Source organism: Dromiciops gliroides, chromosome 5 (genome assembly GCF_019393635.1).
Source record: "Dromiciops gliroides isolate mDroGli1 chromosome 5, mDroGli1.pri, whole genome shotgun sequence".
Taxonomy (NCBI): Eukaryota; Metazoa; Chordata; class Mammalia; order Microbiotheria; family Microbiotheriidae; genus Dromiciops; species Dromiciops gliroides.
The window spans coordinates 112,946,850-112,967,394 of NC_057865.1; the positions used below are offsets into that span (position 1 = coordinate 112,946,850).

Below are 20,545 nucleotides of genomic sequence, written 5' to 3' on the forward strand. Positions count from 1 at the left end.
GGGCAGCTAGGTGGCGCAGTGGATAGAACATTGACCCTGAAGTCAGGAGGATCAGAGTTCAAATCATACCATAGACACTTACTAGCTGCATTACCCTGAGCAAGTCACTTAACCCCAATTGACTTAAAAAACATTGGGGGCCATCTCCAATCATCCTTATATATATCTTGCCACTGGACCCAGATGGCTCTGGAGGAGAGAGTTAAGTTAATGACTTTATCAGCCCTCCCTCACTTCAATCCAATTCACTTCAAGTCATGATTTTACCCCAATGTCTTAGTCTTCTTCAAGAATGAAGGACAAACAACAACAATAACCATGTGGACTATGGAATCAAATATTTTTTCATCTTTAATCCTTTTTTAATTTCTATTTTTGTGTAAGTTTTATAATTTTAGTGCATGCGTATCATTTGTAAGTTAAAGATGCACATAGGTGAAGAGGGAGGTATTCAAAATTTTTTTTACTGAAGCCACTCTGATCAAAAAACTTTGGCAATCATTAATCTCATGACTCCAATTATAGGAAACATGATTGATAACCCAAGAAAGTAAGAAAGAATTAATGGGCCCCTGAAAAGCCCAAGTAACATGCACTTTCCTCAGAGGCCCAAATATCAATACACTCTGCATTTAGCCCCAAGTCTACCAAGTTCAGAGACATCGCAGAGGCATGCAGCTCTAGAATCCAGCTCTGCTCTGCCTCTAACCACCCTGGGGACCCTGAGTAATTCACTTAATCTCTCTGGGCCTCAAGTTCCTCATCTACAAAATGAGGGCACCAGAATAATTATTTTTTTATCAGGTGATCTGAAAGGTTCCCTTCCAGCTCTAAAAATCTCTGCTCTATTTTCTTAAACTCAAAGCAGATCAGATGAAGCAAATAAAAGGAGGAAAGCACAACTAGGAATAAGTGAGCCAACAAACAGCAAGAAAAGACAACTGATACCTGAATAGTGAAGAAAGAATAAATACAATAAAAGAGAAAGCAGACACAAGACACAAGACCTCAAAAACTAGGTTTGGGCCATTTAGGGTATGGGTATGGGGTTAAGACTGCATGGGGTGGGGGCAGCTAGGTGGTGCAGTGGATAAAGAACCGGCCCTGGAGTCAGGAGTACCTGAGTTCAAATCTGGCCTCAGACACTTAACACTTGCTAGCTGCCCCATTTATGTGGAGCCTCATTCCCAATGACATTACACATATAAGGCATTTGCCTTCTCTCCTTTACTCATTCTAAGTGTGAACACAAAGAATCTACCTGTCTTTATATTCAAACCTTACCTGGATTATCCTAATTTAACTATTCAATGACCTGGATGCAGAGTCTATAACACACACAAAAAAGTTAAGACCAAAAAGAAAAAAATTAAAAGGCTCCAATTGTGAGATAAGAAGTAACTCAGATAGATACCTTTCTAAAATAATTCAATGATTGTAAATTACCTTCACTTATGTGGGAAACTATTGTACTACCCACCCTAAAAAAATGAAGACTTTCCCACCTGAACTTAGCTGCTTGATGCTAAACCCAAAGAAGTCTATGACAGAATGGTCTACCAAAAGTATATGTCAAAATAAACTCTTTTTGGCAGCAAAAACAAACACATATACACAAAATCCACTGGAAAGAAAGTGGGTGACCATCATTTGGAGAACTGTTATGGACATAAAATAGTAATAGAATATGTGTCCTAAGAAATGAAAGACATGAGAAATAGTTAGACACAGGAAGTTATGCAAAATAAAATAAACAAAACCAAGAAAACAATATACACAATGACTACATTGTTGTCAAAACTCAAAAAGGAGGGGCAGCTAAGTGGCACAATGGACAAAACACAGGCCCTGGATTCAGGAGGAGCTGAATTAAAATCTGACCTCAGACACTTAACACTTACTGTGTGACCCTGGGCAGGTCACTTAACCCTCATTGCCCTGCCCCCCCCAAAAAAAAATATCAAAAAGGTAGCTGAACACAGAATAACTTCAATGAAAGGTCTTGGTTCCCTGGAACAAAGGATGAACTTGAAGAATGGGTTAACAAGAGGCAGGGAACAACAATCTATGAGGAAATAACAGGCATTTTTTTAAAAAGGCATCAATTTTAAAAATGAAATCGCCACCACTACATGTGGGATTTGTTGATATCAATTAAATCTACAAGTTCTACACAACATAGAAGGTATAAACAGACCCTGACCTCAAGGCTGGTTATAATCTAGATGATAATTCACACAGAATAGGAGATGAGATTTGTCTACAGTCTTGATGTTATAAGTTTGAAACTGAAACCTGAAGCCCAGAGAAGTCGTGATACTCACAAAAGATGTTTAAGTTAAAACTAAATACTGTAAATGAATGCAACAAGGATAAACAGGTTTTCAGTCCTCTCTCTAAGGAGTAGGACCTAAAGTACTATCTTGAATCATAGACAGTCAAGGGACATAACATTCATTTTCCCTAGCACTCTACTATGTTCAGAGCTTCAAGTGTGTGTGCCCATCTGGGTGAACTGATAACTAAGCTAAATTAACTGAAGGATGATGTCTTCCAGCTTTCATGTTTTTTCATAATCTTTTTTTCCATTTCCTTCCCCATACTGCCTATAACCAAGAGAGATTAGATTGGGCTACACCATCTATTTAACCTGCATTTCAAGGTGTCAGGTTCACAGATTTTCTGTTTCTTTAAAGTGTGCACTAGCCAACTCAAGACTGTTGTCTGACAGCAGAATATACCGGTTTTGTCAGCATGGGTATTACTCATGGTCAGTTGAAAGTGTTAGCTGAGTAAAACTGCAGATTGAAGAGGACGACACTGAGAAGAGATTGCAAAGTATTTAAGCACTAGACACCCGGGTGGAAAGTAAGTAAATGATCTTTGCCAAACTATGCTCAGCAGAGCACTTAGTCAGTGTTAAGTAAGGACACTATTAGTACTACCGGTGAACTACAAATATAACAGAAGTCCATCATAATGCTAGTATAGGTAGCTAAGAATCATGTGTTATGGGCTCTTCATGGCAGGGTGAGAGAGGTTCTAAGGAGCGCCACTATGTACCCAAGGAATAGGACTTGATCCAAAGCATGACAAAAATCCATCAAACTACTCTGTGATAGGGTTATATTCTTACTGCAAATTTCTATCTGGCTTCATCAGACTCCATAAACATGGGGGAAAGTCCCTCTGAAAACATTTTCCCACACTAAACCCCCCATCCTTTAATTCAGCACAAAGAGATCCATTTTATACAAAGTGACAGTAAACAATTTCCCTCTTGATAGCAATTGAAAAATCACTGGTGTCTTGCTCCAGACAGCACTTAGTGCCAATTACTACACACGACACAAGCAGTTTTTCAATATTTCAATTAACTCAGTTATACAGAACACTCCTGGTGACAATGAGCTATAAATTGCAGAGTCAAGTGAAAAGAATGTATCCAAATTTAAGTAAAATCAGCCCCATTACAACACATAAGGCAGATATCACAGTTATACTACCACTGACAACTTGGAATTCCATTCCCCTCAGTCTATCCAAATTCTATTCATTTGTGAAGGACCAACTCAAATCCCACCAGGTCACTCATTGGATGGAATTCTTGACATTTCAAAGAATCATAGAATCTTGGGCTTAGAGGAGACCTCCATGTGAGGTAAGATCTAGTACCTAAGCACAGTACCTGAGCAGGATCCCCCTCTACAACATCCCCCAAAAGGGATCATCCAGCCTGAGCTAGAAAATCTCCAGTGGTGGCAAACTCACAACCTCTTGGTTTCACTTTTGGACAACTTAAACCATTAGGAAGTTCTCCTTACATTAAGCTGACATCTTCCACTGTAAAATTTCCACCTAATTCTCTAATCTGGAATCAAGTAAAACAAATCTAATCACATTTCCAGATGACAGCTCTTCAAAAGAAATCATGTAATTGTTCAATGAAGAGGCCTTTTCTTGGACTTCTTCCTTTTTCACTCATGGCTCTTCTAAATAGCTGACAATTCCTTCTCAGTCATCTCACTAAATCATCATCTTTGCTGGAGAGACTACAAAAAGAAAGGCAAATGAATATATTGCTGGTGGAGCTATCAACTGATCCAGCCATTATGTAAGGAAATTTAGAATTATAGGAAAATAAGTGAAAACATAGAGATTCCACTGTTAGACATACACCTCAAAGACAGAAAGACCCCACAGATACCAAAATATTAGCTGCAGACATTTTCATGGTACTAAAGAAATGTTAATAAAAATAGATATAGAGAAATTGGGGAATGAAAATATAAGAGAACTGATGTTATGTGAAAAAAAAGGGCAGAAATCAATTTTTCAAAACTACTTTAAAAAAAAAAAAAGAAACAGTTGCATAAACCATGTGTTGACTTGGTCATAAAGGGAATTCTTTTTCAGGCACAAATTGAATTAGATGGCCTGAGTCTCAACCTCCTTCCCCAGCTCCGAGACTGCCATTTTTGAACAGATACATCCAGTATACTTGGCATGAGTATCCTTTTGGTGGAGAAGGTTGATACATATTTAAAAGTCTCTACTCCCTTTTGTTATGATTCTATATACACCAATTCAATTCAATTTAACAAACATTGATCAAATGCTGGTTATGTCCAAGGCACTGGGGACCAAAAGTTAACAATAATTGCCCTCAGGGAAGCAATCTTTTGATCTTAATCAAATTTCATACTACAAAGAAAACTGCTGACAGTCAATACAAACATTCCATCTTGGCAGTTACGATTCTTATTATAAATTAATAAATGAACTGCTAATATGCAAATCATCTCTTCTGAATTTAAGTTGGCATTAATTAATTCACTGATACCTGATCATCTCAAGGAGATGAAGAAATAACACAAAACTTTTCAATAAGTAAAACCAGACAGTGGCTAGGAGCATGAATGCCTGGCATGACAAAGCCTTACTGTCATAATCAATACTATTGGAGCTTATTGATCAACAAGAATTTATTAAATTTTGTTTTTGTTCAGTCGTTTCAGTTGTATCCAACTTTTCATGGACCTCTGTCCATGGGATTTTCTGGGCAAAGATACTGGAGTGGTCTGCCATTTCCTTTTCCAATTTTATTAAATGCTTGTTGATTTATTAAGTGCTTGTATACTGAGCACTGTAGGAATCAAATACAATATGCAAAAATAAAATGTATAAAGAAAGAAATTACCTATTCACAAGGAGCTTACACCATAACAGAAAGACAAATACATATATAAGTATATAGAAGGAAAATAAAAAGAATACAAAGGATAGGAAGCAAGGATACTAAAAGTTAATTGTGGGGGCAGCTAGGTGGCAAAGTGGATAAAGCATTGGCCCTGGATTCAGGAGGACCTGAGTTCAAATCCAGCCTCAGACACCTGACACTTACTAGCTGGGTGACCCTGGGCAAATCACTTAATCCTCATTGCCCTGCAAGAAAAAAATAGTGAACGGAATCAGGAAAGATTTTTTTGTAGATGGTGCTTGAATTTCATTTTGAAGGAAGAAAAGAATTCTGGGAGGCACAGGGAAGGAAGAAATGCATTCTAGGAATTATCACCCAGTCAAGATTCTAATGGCTATTCTCTATGGACTCCAGGACCCTCTCCTTCCTTCCTCAATGAGTTCAGTGCCTGGCTCATGGTCTTTCTCTCCTCCCCAATTCCTGCCTTCCTATTAGGGGTCTTCAACATACATACTGATACTCCCTCAAATGCCCTACTTCCTAATTCCTCAATTTACTCATTTCCCAAGACATACTCCACCCCACCTCAGAGGTGTAAGTCATCATCTAAAAATGCTCCACTTCTATGGTCATGAATCTGAAATTCCTTTACTTGACAGCCATATGTTGTCACGCCACTTCTCCCTCTGCCTTGCCACCCCAAACCCTATTCTTCATCTTTCCTGCAAACTACTGTCCCTCAGCTTTTTCACCTCTGGACTGGCTATACTTCCCCTCCTTCCCTAGCTTGACCCTTTGCTAAAACAGTTCAACTCTACTCTAGCCTTTTCTCTTGAATCTCTTATTCTGTCAACAGTCTTGCTCTGCCAAGCCTCAGCTTCATAATATTTCCACCATCTGCAGCCCCTGCTCCTAGTTACACTGAACAAAGATGGAGAAAAATCATGAAATGATGTTGACTGAGTCCACTAGAAATTTATGGTGCATAATTTCAACCAAGCCTTCACTGCATAAAGGCAATCCTTTCACACCTCTTTAATCCATTTACTTACTATCCTACCCACAAGAGCTGTTTTTCTCAAACTTGTTATCCTCCTCAAACCCTTCCATAGTTCCTCCTCCCCCCCACCCTCAGGTGAGAACCTGTCTCATACTTAACCAAAAAAATTGAGGCCATTCGTCAGCAGCTCCCTCTTCTCCCCCCTCCTCATCTCCCATCATGCTATTCCTTCTACTACCATCTGGTCCTTCACTGCTATCTCAAATGAAATAGCTCTTGACCAGACCAATCCTTTAATGTGCATGGGTGATCCTATTCTATCTTGTCTTCTCCAACAGATTTCTCCCTCTATTATCCCTATTCTTTCCTTTGTCTTCAATCTTTGCCTGTCTACTGGTTCCTTACATATTACCTATAAAAATGCCCATATCTCCTCCACCCTCGAAAAACTCTTCATTTGCTCTGTCCATCTCTATTTGCTGCTGTCACATCTCTTCTCCCTTTTGTGGCCATCCAAAAGGGAGGAGCCACCCAAAGGGGAGGAGCAAGGCAAGGACAAAAGTCACATTCTTTTCCCTTGAGAACTGCTAGACCTTGAAGATATGATGGCCTGCTTATCTACAAGGGCCCAACTGCACAAGCCTAGTGCAGAGGATCTGAACCCTGTCTTGACTCCCAAAGACACACAGGGAGTCTAGTTTGGGATGCAAACAACAAATTAGGTCAGATTCTTCCTTGACACATTTGAGGCCTCCTGCATGCTCTTAGTCCAGTGTTTCCAGAACATATGACAACTCAAAAAGACACGTTTAAGGGACCTCTTAACAGTCCTTAACAAACTGCCTAGTCTAAAATTGCCTCAGCTGTGTTTTCACTGGTTGGGCAGTAGAAACATCAGTTTACTTTTGAGAAAATATGGACAACACAGAATCTTACCTAATTTGCTTTTGGAGATGAACTTGCACTCCTCTTCCTATCCACCATGAAATGTTCTCCTGCCCTAGACTGAAAGAACCTAGAACAGAAGCTACACGTAGGGATTTCTGGATAACTAAGGTTTTAGTACTTTATGGTTTTCCTAAAAACATGATTATTTATTTTCCTTTAAACTCACATCTGTCATCCAAATGCTCTGAAATTTCTGAGATTTTCTATGAATAATTCAATTATGAAGAATTAAATTCTAAGTATTTTTTTTTTGCAGGGCAATGAGGCTTAAGTGACTTGCCCAGGGTCACACAGCTAGTAGGTATTCTTGAAATAGTTTTCAAAAATTGGAGTATACCCCAGCCCAACTAGAAATGTAGTAAGAAAAATTAAAATATTACCCCAAACACATGCAAAAGGAGCCAGAAATGGCGTTGGACACAATTCTGACAACTCTGCTATGAACCCTGGCCACCATATGGAGGTTGCTCCTTTCTTTCCACCAACCATGACACTGACATCAAGGTTGTTTTTTCAAAGATTTCATCAAAGACTAGACCTCTGCTGCAAAGTTGCCTTTGAATTAAATGTTGTGCTAACCAAAAAAATCCTCTGAGAAAGGGATTTTATAGGTGTCTAAAATAAAGGATTTTCAGAGGATTTCTGAAAGTCCGACTTCCGTGAAGACATAAAAGTTGATACTTTGGCTGTCTTCAATCCTCCTTGTCATCTGTAACCAGAATTTGGATCTTGAAAAGCTCTGCTCAGAGGTTTCAATGAGGTCTCTTTCTCAAGTCACAACCAAAGTTTGTCTTCCCAATTAAAGCAGCTATTAAAGGCCAACTTGTAAAAAAACAACATTTAATTGGAAAGCGAATCACCTAACTGTAAGAGGCAGACACATTCTCCAATTAAAAATCTGACAATGTCTAGCAAAAATAAAACAGCATCTCCAAAATGCCAGCTTGCTTATTTTACATGTAAAAAGGCTGCCTCCACAAACTTCAGACCAAACAAAAGGTTAGGAAAAATCAATATAAATGGAGGCGAATGTCTTCTATATAGGAAAAAACAAAAACAAAAACAAAAACAGCAGGTAGCCAGAACTCTGTCCATCCAATTAGTTCCATTTTAAAAGGCTAGTAGCAAGGTTAAACAACCAAAACCTTGATCTAATGGCTGCACTGTGACCCAACATCCTTCTGGTATATAATGAAATTTTAAGAATCCCCTCTCTCTCATCCTGTTCAGTTACTTCTATGGCTTTCTCAAAATACCATTATGCAAACCTGAGGTCATCCCTATACCCCTAAGTTTCACTCTGGGAAAGAATAAATACAAATATTTTCCCCAAAGTTCAGAGTTTTACAAACAATATCAATTTCCTCCAAAGTCCTCCAGGTGCTTTACAAATATGTACCTGCAAAAAAAAAAAAAAATATATATATATATGTGTGTGTGTGTGTGTGTGTGTGTGTGTGTATCTATATCTATCTATATGTACCTGCCTACTCTTCCTATCCTTTCAATAAAATTCCTGAGAAAAAAACCATTATGCCTTTCAGATAAGGAACCAAGTTCTCTATACACCAGCAAATCAATCAATAAGCATTTATTAAGTGCCTACTATGTCAGGCATTATGCTAAGACCAAAAAAAAAAAAAGGCAAAAGACAGCATTTCCCTCCCACCCCACCCCACCCCCAATTAGCTTACAATCTAATGAGGGAGACGAAATGAAAACAACTATGTACAAACTATATACAGGATAAATAGAAAATGGTCAATAGCAGGAAGGCACTAGAATTAAGAGGGACTGGGGGGGGGGGCGCAGCTAGATGACACAGTGGATAAAGCACCAGCTCTGGATTCAAGAGGACTCAAATCCAGCCTCAAACACTTGACACTAGCTGTGTGACCCTGGGGAAGTCACTTAACCCTCGCAGCCCCACCAAAAAAAAAAAAAGGGAAAGAGAATTTTGGCTGAGACTTGAAGAAAACCAAGGTCACCAGGAGGTGGGGACAGGGAGGGAGAACATTCTAGATATGGAGGATAGCCAGTGAAAATGCCCAGAGTCAAGAGATGGAGTGTTTCCTTCAAGAAATAACAGCAAGGGGGCAGCTAGGTGGCGCAGTGGATAAAGCACCCACCCTAGATTCAGGAGGACCTGAGTTCAAATCCAGCCTCAGACACTTGACACTTGACACTTACTAGCTGTGTGACCCTGGGCAAGTCACTTAACCCTCATTGCCCAACAAAACAAACAAACAAAAAACCAACAACAACAACAAAAAAAAAAATAACAGCAAGAAGGCCAGTAATATAGGGGCAGGGGAGTGTAAAGTATAAGACTGGAAAGGTGAAAGAAAGGCTAAGTTAAGACAGACCAAACAGAGGATTTTGCATTTGATCCTGAAGGTAAGTTTACTGACACTCCAGTTTATTGACGGGAATGAGGGAAAGGGAGTAGGAATAACATGGTTCGACGAGGGCTTTAGGAAAATCACTGATCACTTTGACAGCTGAATGAAAGATGGACTGGAGTGAAGAGACTTGTGATAGACAGACCAGGCTACTACAGTAGTTCAGGCATGAGGTGATGACAGTCTACAGCAGGATCGTAGTAGTGGCAATACTTCCACATCATTGACAGGTTATAAATGTTGAGACAGTGATGGGCTCAGCTTTGGAAAAGTTGAGTCTAAATACTTAAGTTGTCTGGGCAACCCCAAAAGCTGTTGGGGAAGAAGGGGAGAAAAGAATTTTCCTTGCTTTATATAAACACTGACTCCAGAATCACAGAACCTCAAGAGTTGGAAGCAATCACAAATGCCATTTAATCCGATCCGCACCTGGACAAGAATAAACTTTACAATAAGGACAAGAAATGGTCATCTCACTTCTGAACTAAGATCTCCAATGGAAGGGACACCCACTATATCCAAGGAAACCCATTCTACTTGTGGATTGCTCTATGAGGATTTCTTTTGTTTTGCATCCTAAGCCTAAACTGGCCTCTTTGTAACTTCCACCCATTTCTCCTTAATTCCAGAGAGCAGCCCTTCAAATACTTGAAGACAAAGTGTTTGTGAACCCAGCCAGCTCCCACCCTTGCAAGCTTTCTTTACTTCAGACTAAATATTTCAGATAATACTTCAGACTACTTCCTTCAAATGATTCGCAAATAACATAGACACAGGGCACTTCATTATCCTCATTATGCTCCTCTGAATGCTCTCTAACTTAGCAATGCACTTCCTAAAACTAAGGCAACCCAAACTAGACACAGTATTGCACCAAAAGACAATCTCCTCCCTAAGTGTAAGACCACAGGTTCATAACCTTAATATCAGGACCTCTCTGGCAGTCTGGTGAAACAATTATAGACCCCTTCTCAGAATGATGTTTTTTGTTTCTTTTTTTCCTCTGGTTAAATACGGGGTTTTTTTTAAGTAAACATTTTTATTGAAAGTTTTGAGTTTCAAATTCTATCCCTCTCTCCCTTCCCCGCTCCTTGAGGCAATAAGCAATTAGATATAGGTTATACATGTGCAATTTGGTAAAATATTTCCATATAAAAAGACTCAAATAAAAGGAAAAATGAAAGAAATTAAGTGAAAAATAGCATGCTTCAGTCTGTGTTCAATGAATATCAATTCTTTCTCTGGAGGTGGATAGTATGCTTCATCATTAGCCCTTTATGACTGTCCTGAGAATAGCTAAGTCATTCATAATTCTTCACCAAACAGTATGGCTGTTACTGTATACAACGTTCTCTTGGTTCTGTTTACTTCACTATATATCAGTTCATGTAAGTCTTTCCAGGTTTTTCTGAAATCATCCTGCTTCTCATTTCTTATAGAACAATAATATTCCATTACAATCATGTACTACCCCTTGCTCAGCCATTACTCAATTGACAGGCATCCCTTTGATTGCCAATTCTTAGCCACCACAGCTGCTATAAATATTTTTGTACAAATAGGTCCCTTCCCTTTTTTTTGGATGTCTAGGATATAGAAGTGGCATTGCTGGATCAAAGGGCATTCCCAGTTTCATAGTTCTTTTGCATACTTCCAAATTCCTCTCCAGAATGGCTGGACGAGTTCACAACTCCACCAACAGTGGATGAGTGTTCCAGTTTTCCCACATACCCTCCAACATCCAACATTTCCATTTTTTGTCATATTAGCCAGAATGAAACTTTTAATGTATAAAATAAAATATACGGGATTACAAAGGAAACCAATTCTATTGAAATACAATTATCAAACTATTGAAAAAACAAGTTCACAGGGCCCAGGTTTAGAATATCTTTTCTATGCTGCCTAAGATTAAAACAGCTTTCAAGGTTACCACATCACTGCTCTCATATCAAGCACAAGCTACTAACATTCCCAGCCCTTCTTAAGACAAATGCTACGGAGACATGCCTCTTCCATCTTGTATTCATGAAGCTGATTGTTTTTAACCGAAGCATGAGATTTTTTTTTTTTTACTTATCTCTACTAAATGAGATTAGATTTGGCCCAACGTTTTATCCTGTTGAGAAAATCAGGACCAGAATGTCTCCCCCTTGTAAGTTCTCCCCTTTCTTAGGGATGAAATTAAGTCAAGTCAAGAAGTTATTAGCTGCTCTGCTTTTGGCAGTGAGAGAATTCCAGCAGGTGCTTTGATAAATTGAAATGCCGTATCACTACCATATCATAGCTCTTGCCAAGCTTGTGATGTTTCCCGAACTCCTCCTCTTTTCCTTTTTGGCTTGAGTACCTTTCAATTCCTGTCTTTATTAACCCAAAGCTCTCCACCATGTTTTCACCCTCAGATTCTTGAATTTCTTCACTGAGTATATCTCCTTAACACACAATGCTCCTCCTTCCTTTACCCATGCTCTTTCTTTTGAATAAGCTATGCCCTTCCAGAGCCATATTCCAGTCATCATTTTCACTCTACCAAGGTTTAGCAATACTCATGAGGTCAAATTTGTTTTTTGCACAGAATAACAGAATGACAGATTTGGAAAGAACCTCAGTGGACATCTAGGGTAACCCACACACAGAAAAGAACTCTGAACAACATAACTGACAAGTGGTCATACAACCTTTTTGGAAAAGTTCTAATGAGGTCTCCGAGCAAATAGGCATTCTGGGCCATCTTGTTGGCTCCCTATATAGTTATCCCTTCCACATTGCAACTCTCCCCATTTCAGTTTTGATATATCACAGGTCAGCATAAGAAATTAAATGGGAATTTGGGGGGAGCTGTGTGGAAGCTTCAGACAACACACAGAGGCAAGAAGACAGCACTGAAAAAGTTTAGAAACTCAGAAATGCATAAAATATATGTAGAGTACTGTTATAACATCAATATATTTTATCTTTTAATACCATAACAATTCAGACTTCTTCTCTGGTATGATGGGAGAGTCAACAAATTTTCTGTGAATTTTCCAGATTGCAGGGGGGCTGCTCCACTAACCCCTGCAATTTGGAAGGGATAACTGTACTTTGTGTGTTAGGAATCTGAGGCAATAGGTTTTGTTACTAGCTCTTTTCTTGAATTTTGTTTTCTGTGAACTTCTGAGTGATTCTCCTGATTTTCTTCTTCCTATACTGAAGTTACTCTCCATGGTATCTAGCTTGGCAGTCTTCCCCGCCTGCTGTTGTTGTTGTTGTTGTTGTTGTTGTTGTTGCTGCTGCTACTGATGATGTTGTTGTTCTGTCACTCTGTTATTCAGTCACAGCCCACTCTATATGATCTCATAGACTTTTGTCCATGGGATTTTCTTGGCAAAGATACTGGTGTGGTTTGCCATTTCCTTCTCCGGTATGTCCCAATCTCATAGATAAGACAAACAGGAGTTAAGTATTGAGGTTCATCTTTTGTTCTCAAAGTGGACTAATGCCATCAGAGCTGTGCAAAATCATCAGTCTCACTCTCTCCTCCAGAGTCATGGAAGTCCAATCACATGAAAAAGGTCACGACAACCGGCCATGGCCCTGGATGCAGTGGGTGACCTTGGCCTTTCTAAATTAAGGTCTTTCCCAGGTCTCAGTTTGCCTAAGGCTGAGCACAATCAAAGACTGAGGGGTGGGTAGGAGTTGAAACAAAAGATGGCTCAATTTATCATCATATAGACATCAATACGGGAAGTGAAGATCCTCAAAGTTTCTGACCAGAAATGAAAACAATTGCTATTTACACTCTTTAAGCCATCAAAACCTAAATAATGAGCCACAGAGGCTTGGGATGGGGTTATTAATGGCTATTTGGGGGGTTATTACCAAAGTTATTATTCAATGAAAGCCAGAGTATTTGGGTTTTAAGGTGGAGTCAAGTAGCTCTACTTAAAACACAATGAGCTTTTAAAAAGTCTGTCTTTCCAGGGCAATATTTCAAGAAATCAAAATTGAAAACCACAAAGGACAAAAAGTGAACTGTCCCAGCTTCTTGAAAAAGAAAATCAATGTAAATAAAGAAATAAGTGAGCAAGCAAATTAATTAACTGATTGATTGATTAATAAGCTGGAGAAATAGCAGCAGTCCCCAACTTTTCTAAGATAACATAGAAAGACAGTTAATTTTTTAAAAAATTCTCCTATGAATCTAGCTCACTCCTTCCCATAAATACAGCTTCCATGGGAGGAGTAAACTTAAATCACCATAATTGTAATGAGGCACATATTTAAGAAACAACACCTTCTCTGGAAGTCCTTCTCTCTGTGTAGAGACATCATGCAGAATCCTTGTTGTTCATCCTTCTTTCTCCAAGAGGACCAATGACATTACAAGGGTGATGGCTTGACTTACTCGTGAATTGGATATGAATGGGAAAAACTTCACAGTCCTTAGTTTCACTCTCTCCTCCAGAGTCATTGAAGTCCAGTGGCAAGAAAAAGGGCAAGACGAGTGGCAATGGCCCAAGATGCCAGGGGGAGTTAAGTGACTTGCCTAAGGCCATATAGCTAGTGTCTGAGGCCAGATTTGAACTCAGATCTTCCTGACTTCAAGCCTAGGAACTCAGAAACATATAAAATATATGTAGAGTACTGTTATAATATCACCATATTTTATCTTTTTTTTTTTTTTTTGCAGGGCAATGAGGGTTAAGTCTCTTGCCCAGGGTCACACAGCTAGTAAGTGTCAAGTGTCTGAGGCTGGATTTGAACTCAGGTCCTCCTGAATCCAAGGCCAGTCCTATCCACTACACCACCTAGCTGCCCCATCCCCTCCCTCTATTTCTTCCATTTAAAGCTCTTGCACTAACACACACTTGCAATATCACTAATGTCTAAGTTTTCCACAGCATATTGATTTTACTTTTAGAAGAGATCTAAGAGATCTACTCTCAGCACAGGAGCAAAATGAAGCCCTTCTGTGCTTCTCTACAATCCTTTTCTTTCTACATCATTTGAACATGAATGTTTAACTAATTTTTACAACCTAGACCAACCTTTTTGGTCCCCATGTTCCTTGGCTTTCCATAAATATTCCCCTACATCCTATTCAATATGAGAGGAAATATATTCTAAAAATTTGCCATATACAAGGAATTGGAAGTTGAGGGGGTGCCCATCAATTGGGGAATGGCTGGACAAGTTGTGGTATATGAATACAATGGAATACTATTGTGCTGTAAGAAATGATGAGCAGGAGGAGTTCAGAGAAACCTGGAGGGTCTTGCGTGAGCTGATGATGAGTGAGATGAGCAGAACCAGAAGAACATTGTACACAGTATCATCAACACTGAGTGTTGATCTACTGTGATGGACTATATTCTCACCAATGCAATGGTACAGAAGAGTTCCAGGGAACTCATGATGGAAGAGGATCTCCAAATCCGAGGAAAAAAAAAAGAACTGTGGAGTATAGATGCTGAATGAACCATACTATTTCTTTTGTTTTTGGTGCTGTTGTTTTTTTCTATTTTGAGGTTTTTCATCAGTGCTCTGATTTTTTCTCTTATAACATGACTAATGCAGAAATAGGATTAATGTTATTATTTGTATGTATGTATATATGTGTGTGTGTGTGTGTGTGTGTGTGTGTGTGTATAGATATAGATAGATATCCTATATCAGATTACCTGCTGTCTAGGGGAGGAAGAAGGGAGGGGAGGGAGGGAGAAAAATCTGAAATTGTAAAGCTTGTATAAACAAAAGATGAGAACTATCTTTACATGTAATGGGAAAAAAAATAAAATACTTTATTAATTAAATAAAAGAAAAAAATTTTGCCATATATAACACATAAGTAAAACTCTTCCATATCCCCTTTTGAAAGTGAAAGAAATAACTAGAGTGGCATACCAATCATATGCACATAAGAAATATGTATGCCAATCATATGCACATAAGAAATAAAAAGATTAACTGATTTCAAATAGGATAAAATAACTAACAAATATTCTGCACAGCCCCCTGACAAGCTTCTCATAAGTTACAGGTTGGGAATACCGGACCTAGACAAACTAACCCAGGTAATCTCAGCAGCAACAAAGTCCTACCCACAACACTCCCAATTCTGCATGAGAATCTGGTATTTGGAATGTTTTGATTCTTGTGAGAGCTTCCCACTAATGTGGAATACCTAGAAAAGAAGAGTACTTACACTACAGCTAGTTTTATAATAGCTACTATGGCATAAACAAATATGAAAATGCTCAAGTTATATTCTTTCGGTTTATTAACAAGAACACCAAGGAAATTATCCTCATACACAGTGTGCTTTAGCTACAACCTTTGGTGTCAAATTTGGAAGTGCTCAGAGATAGGGTGAGGGAGTTTCATCTGGGTTAGTAAGAAGCAATGGAATAGTCCCAACTGAGTGGGTGCTACCAAAAATGCAAACTGTATTTTCACTGGAGCAGTAAAACTTTCACCCCAGAAGTACCTAAAAAAACATCTCTCATCATTCTCTCTCCATTCAAAGCGATTGATGTCACTGTTCTCTCATCCACAGACACTGACTTTTACCCCAGTTATGGTATGAGGTAGAAACAGAAACTTAATTTCAATGGAAAGACAACTAAGGACAACAGGTCTGAGTTTTCCCGAGTGCCACTCAGCAAATGTTGACAGGAGGATAAAAACATTACACCACCAACCTAACCCACATTTGTGGATAATGAGGTAAAGGTTTGATCCTCATCCCCCAGTTCACAACATAATCACCCTGCATGTGTACTCCCTTTCATCCTCAGCTTTTGATAGAAAGCACTGTCCCTTTGGTCTAGAGTAGACAGAAACAGGAAGGAACAGTCAGTAACACACAGGGGCAAAGAAATCAAAATGAACAAATACCTAGGCCCCAAGTATGATAATACTACTCAGGGATTTTTGAGCAGATAGGCAGAGGATTACCAGCTTCTTCACATTCAGTATGAATCTGTATGCCACAATATCCCACCCTTCTCTATCCCAATCTTACTACATGACAGTTCCCCCAGTTGCCTTCACCCAATGGGCAAGAGCAGAGTGTTAAGAAGTTGAATGGTAATCAGTTTAACGATAGCAATATCATGTTCTAACCAGCATAAAGGTAGCCAGCAGTATTTGAGGTAGCAGATGGAGGATTGTTCTTCCATTCTCATTTGAAGTCCTTCTCAATTATCAAAACTTCTAGCCCCATACTTAGGGCAATCATGGGATGTGAACTGACTAAAAGGAGATCCTCGTTAGATAGAAAAGAGGGATGGCTAAGCATGAGGGGAAAATATAGGTCATTGGGACTGAATAGTTGTCCTGGTAGTTGAAATTGAATGCAACATCAATACTGAATACATTGCCTTGTATATAGCAGGCACTCAATAAAAGTCTGTTGAATAATGAATGAATGATGGATCCATTAAGTCTTTCCCAACTCTGAGATTCTGTGAAATCAAGAATCTAAGATTATGTGACAAAGGTTTATGGATCTGTGATTTCATTTCACCATCAAATTCAGGGTCCCAAGGATTCAAATAGCCATTTTCATAACTTCTATTTCTTACAGAGTGACTCAATACAGGGAAAAAAAGCAACAAAATATGAGGGAAGAAAAGGAAATGAGAAACCCTTCTGTCATATCCAAGACATTTAATTTTCTCCTCTTTGGAAGGCAGAAACCCTGTACTGGTCTTAGACCATCTTCTCTACAATCCATCTATTTTGACCAAGCAAGTAGAGTCTCATATACAATAATAATATAAAACCATAAGAAATCCTACTTTGAGGCACTAGAACTAGTTTTTTTTTTTTAATGATCACACTCTAAGCACAAAATGCTAAGGCGCTTGACAGATGATGAAAATATTTACTAAACAAAAGAACCAAGGACCCATGGATGGCAGGCATGGGTCAATTGTGCATCAGCCTTAATCAGTCACTATGCATCATAACAACCTAGCTATGACAAACACAAACACAGAAATTCTTCAAGTGCACATGTTTTATTCTGTCTTAAAAAAAAAAAACCACAGAAGTGGATTACAGGTCTTCACCCCACCCCTCTCTTGCCCCACAAGTCCATAGCAAAAAGATTAGAAACCAATGGCAACACTAACGGCAAATGCTTCTCTATATTTGTGGAAATTATAGTAGTGGAAGGATGCAAATGTTTTAATGTTACAAATTTTGATCCTCATCCTGGTTTTCTCCAGTTTTACTTTCATAAATAGGGTCAGAAAATTACAATGAATTAGATAGATGGGTTTAATTTCATTATCTCCTTAAGGCCAGGGACTAGGTCTTATATGGATGCCACTAAGTGCCAAAGACAAAACTTATTCAGTAAACATTTTTTCAAAGAATAAATGAATTGTGGCATTTAATCTATCGGTGTCATCTGCTACATTTTACATCAATGAAAATTGGGCCTTATTTTTACAGTTGTTTTTTTTTTAATTGGGAATACCTCAGTGCAAATTCAAATATTAATTTTGGAAAGAATTATCAAGTGAACCCCACCCCAAAAAAGAGGTGAGGTTTATTCCCACCTCCTCCAAAAAACTTTTTATTCAACATGTTTTTTACTTAATTCTTTATATGTGGAACATCCCCTGGCAATGCAGAAACACAAAGGGGAATCAGTCTAGGGCTGGAGAAGCTTAGAATGAAATTGACTAAATGCAAAATGAAATCTGCCTATTTGCCTTCTCAAAACTAAATAATGGAGTAGATGATGAGCCTCACAACTCCGGCTGAAACAGTGTCTTATTTCTTTAGGTACTTTATCTCATTTGATCCTGAACCTAAGGATTCCTTTTCTGTCCTCTCCAGCCCCAACCCTGCCCCAGTCAATTCATTTAGACTTGAAAACTATTTAATTTGTAAGGCCTAACACTAAGAAATCAGAGACCAAGGCAATAAAATGTATAGAATCTGTTAAGGGGACAGGCTGGGTGGAGACTGGACAGGATCTGAAGGAGATATAACTCCTTAAGATGAGTATGCTCATGCCTTCCTTTCACCAAGAATTTTTGTATTTCAAACCTGTGGCCTTGGGTGCCCAAGGAGGTATAAGCCAAGGCAGCTGCTACAATTCTTGACGGGAGCCTCAGAGACTCCCAAAACCCAGGCAAGGTTTGCAGACCACCTCCCTGAGCTCCACTCCTACAACTCGGCGTTCAGGGCCCCAAGTACATGTTTGGATGGAGGGATGGATGGAAAGATGGAAACCCCTTGGTTTTCTGCCTCGTGTTCCCAGCTGGCATTGCTGGAAGCCAAGGGACCGCAGGGGCACCCCTGCCAACCGTGGGAGTTGGGGGAAGGCGGGGAATACCTTCCCTGGGACGAGCTTCCCATCAGAGGCGAGGAGGGAGGCAAGGGGAGGGTCCAGAGGATGAGAACCACTGACAGCCCTTCCCCTGTCCCTTAGCCGGGGTCCAGACATCCCGGCCCCCGGCCCCTGAGTGCGGCCTTCTGCCTCTGCCCTCCCTCACCTGATCACGGAGATGAGCAGCCCCGAGGGGTCTTTGCTTTTGCTGACTGTGCTCCTGTACTTCCCACCAGCTGCTTCTGCCGCCATCTTGGCACGGGGCGGGGAGAAGAGGTGAAAAGGAGGGAAGAAGCGGAAAAAGGACGAGCAACCACTGAGCGCGAACCCGTTAGGAGTTTTTACCAATCTCAAGAGGGCTGGGGCGTTGCTGTGCGTGAAAAGACCCAATAGCGAAAGTGGGAAGGCGGGATCGTGCGTCTCAAGCTTCTGTGGCGCGGCAAGCACTTTCCCGCAAAGCATGTTGGTACTTGTAGTCCTGTCAATGAACCCTGAATTTCCGCTGTCAAGATCATTTCCCTGTAGCATGCGCTGGAAGCGTGGGAAAATTAAGTCAATGACAACTTCATAAAGTCTCACGATCATTGCTATTCATTTATTTTTATTCGGGTCTTAATTTTTTTTATTATACTTGACCTAGTTGTTTTTCACGTGATTTTTAAGATCTTTGTGGAGTTTTTGAAATTACTATCCACTTGTTCAAGGAATTCTCAGAGGGGAAAAATCACATAGGGGGACAAAAGTCTTGATGTATCCCTAAACAGTCAGAATCCTATTTTCTAGAAGTTTGATTTTTTTAAATTTAAGGCATTTTAACTCAAGACCCAAGAGTGTATAAAATTTAATAAAAATACAAATTTCTTTTGGGGCTGTATTAAAATTACATTTTTAATTCTACCCTTTTGGGGGGTTGATTTACACATTTGGCTTATGCCAATGTTCCAGCATCTCCAGATAAAACTAAAAACACAGAGAGGAAGTACAATTTAACTGTCTAAAACTTTAAAATTACCCTTTCCTCTGGCAGAATGAAGTAGAGGGGATTTAAAATGATAATAATTAATCTGGCTAAATTTTTTTTTGGCTTTTTTACATTACTTGAAACTTAATAACCTTACTCAGTGAGCTCTCTTAGGTCTCACACAACAGATTCATTCACTATGTCAAATGTGGAAGCATAAAAAAAAAAAAAAGCCAGGAGAAAAAGTATAAAGGACAGAAAAGTGAGAGAAAAGATGAAGAGGGAGAAGTTGGAAAAAAGATCATTCCAAGAAATGTAAAAAACACACACATACACACACACACATAACCATGAAGATTAAAGAATTTCTGAGAAGAACGGAAATCAAATTGTTTCAGACATCCTAGTGTTATGAATCAGCATTCTCCAAAGACTGCAATTTTTTTTTTTAATTGAAGTCAGGCAAGGAACAAAGGCAGCAGGCCAAGTAGATGATTTAGTGATATACTACCTTGAATCAATAACTCTAAATTAAAACTTCAACCTATAACGCCCAGGGCTCTTCAGCCTTTGCTACCCCAGTTTCTTTATACTGCTCCCTTTCTCATCAAGTAACTGTTGGGCCACAGAATTCAGGAAAGACATCAAACTCTATACATCTACCTTGGGTTAAAAACTAGGAGGCCAAAACCCAGGACGACTA

The 20,545-nt window shown here is 39.2% G+C and overlaps 1 protein-coding gene across 1 annotated transcript in view; it reads right to left on the minus strand.

Moving 5' to 3' along the window:
* Positions 1–19,167, minus strand: part of EXOC4 (exocyst complex component 4) — a 911,169-nt gene extending 892,002 nt beyond the window's left edge. Inside the window, exon 1 of the mRNA XM_043968219.1 lies at positions 19,048–19,167. Within this exon, the coding sequence (XP_043824154.1) occupies positions 19,048–19,133 (86 nt within the window). The 5' untranslated portion in view covers positions 19,134–19,167. The remainder of the gene's footprint in view (positions 1–19,047) is intronic.
* Between the last annotated feature and the right edge of the window lie 1,378 nt (positions 19,168–20,545).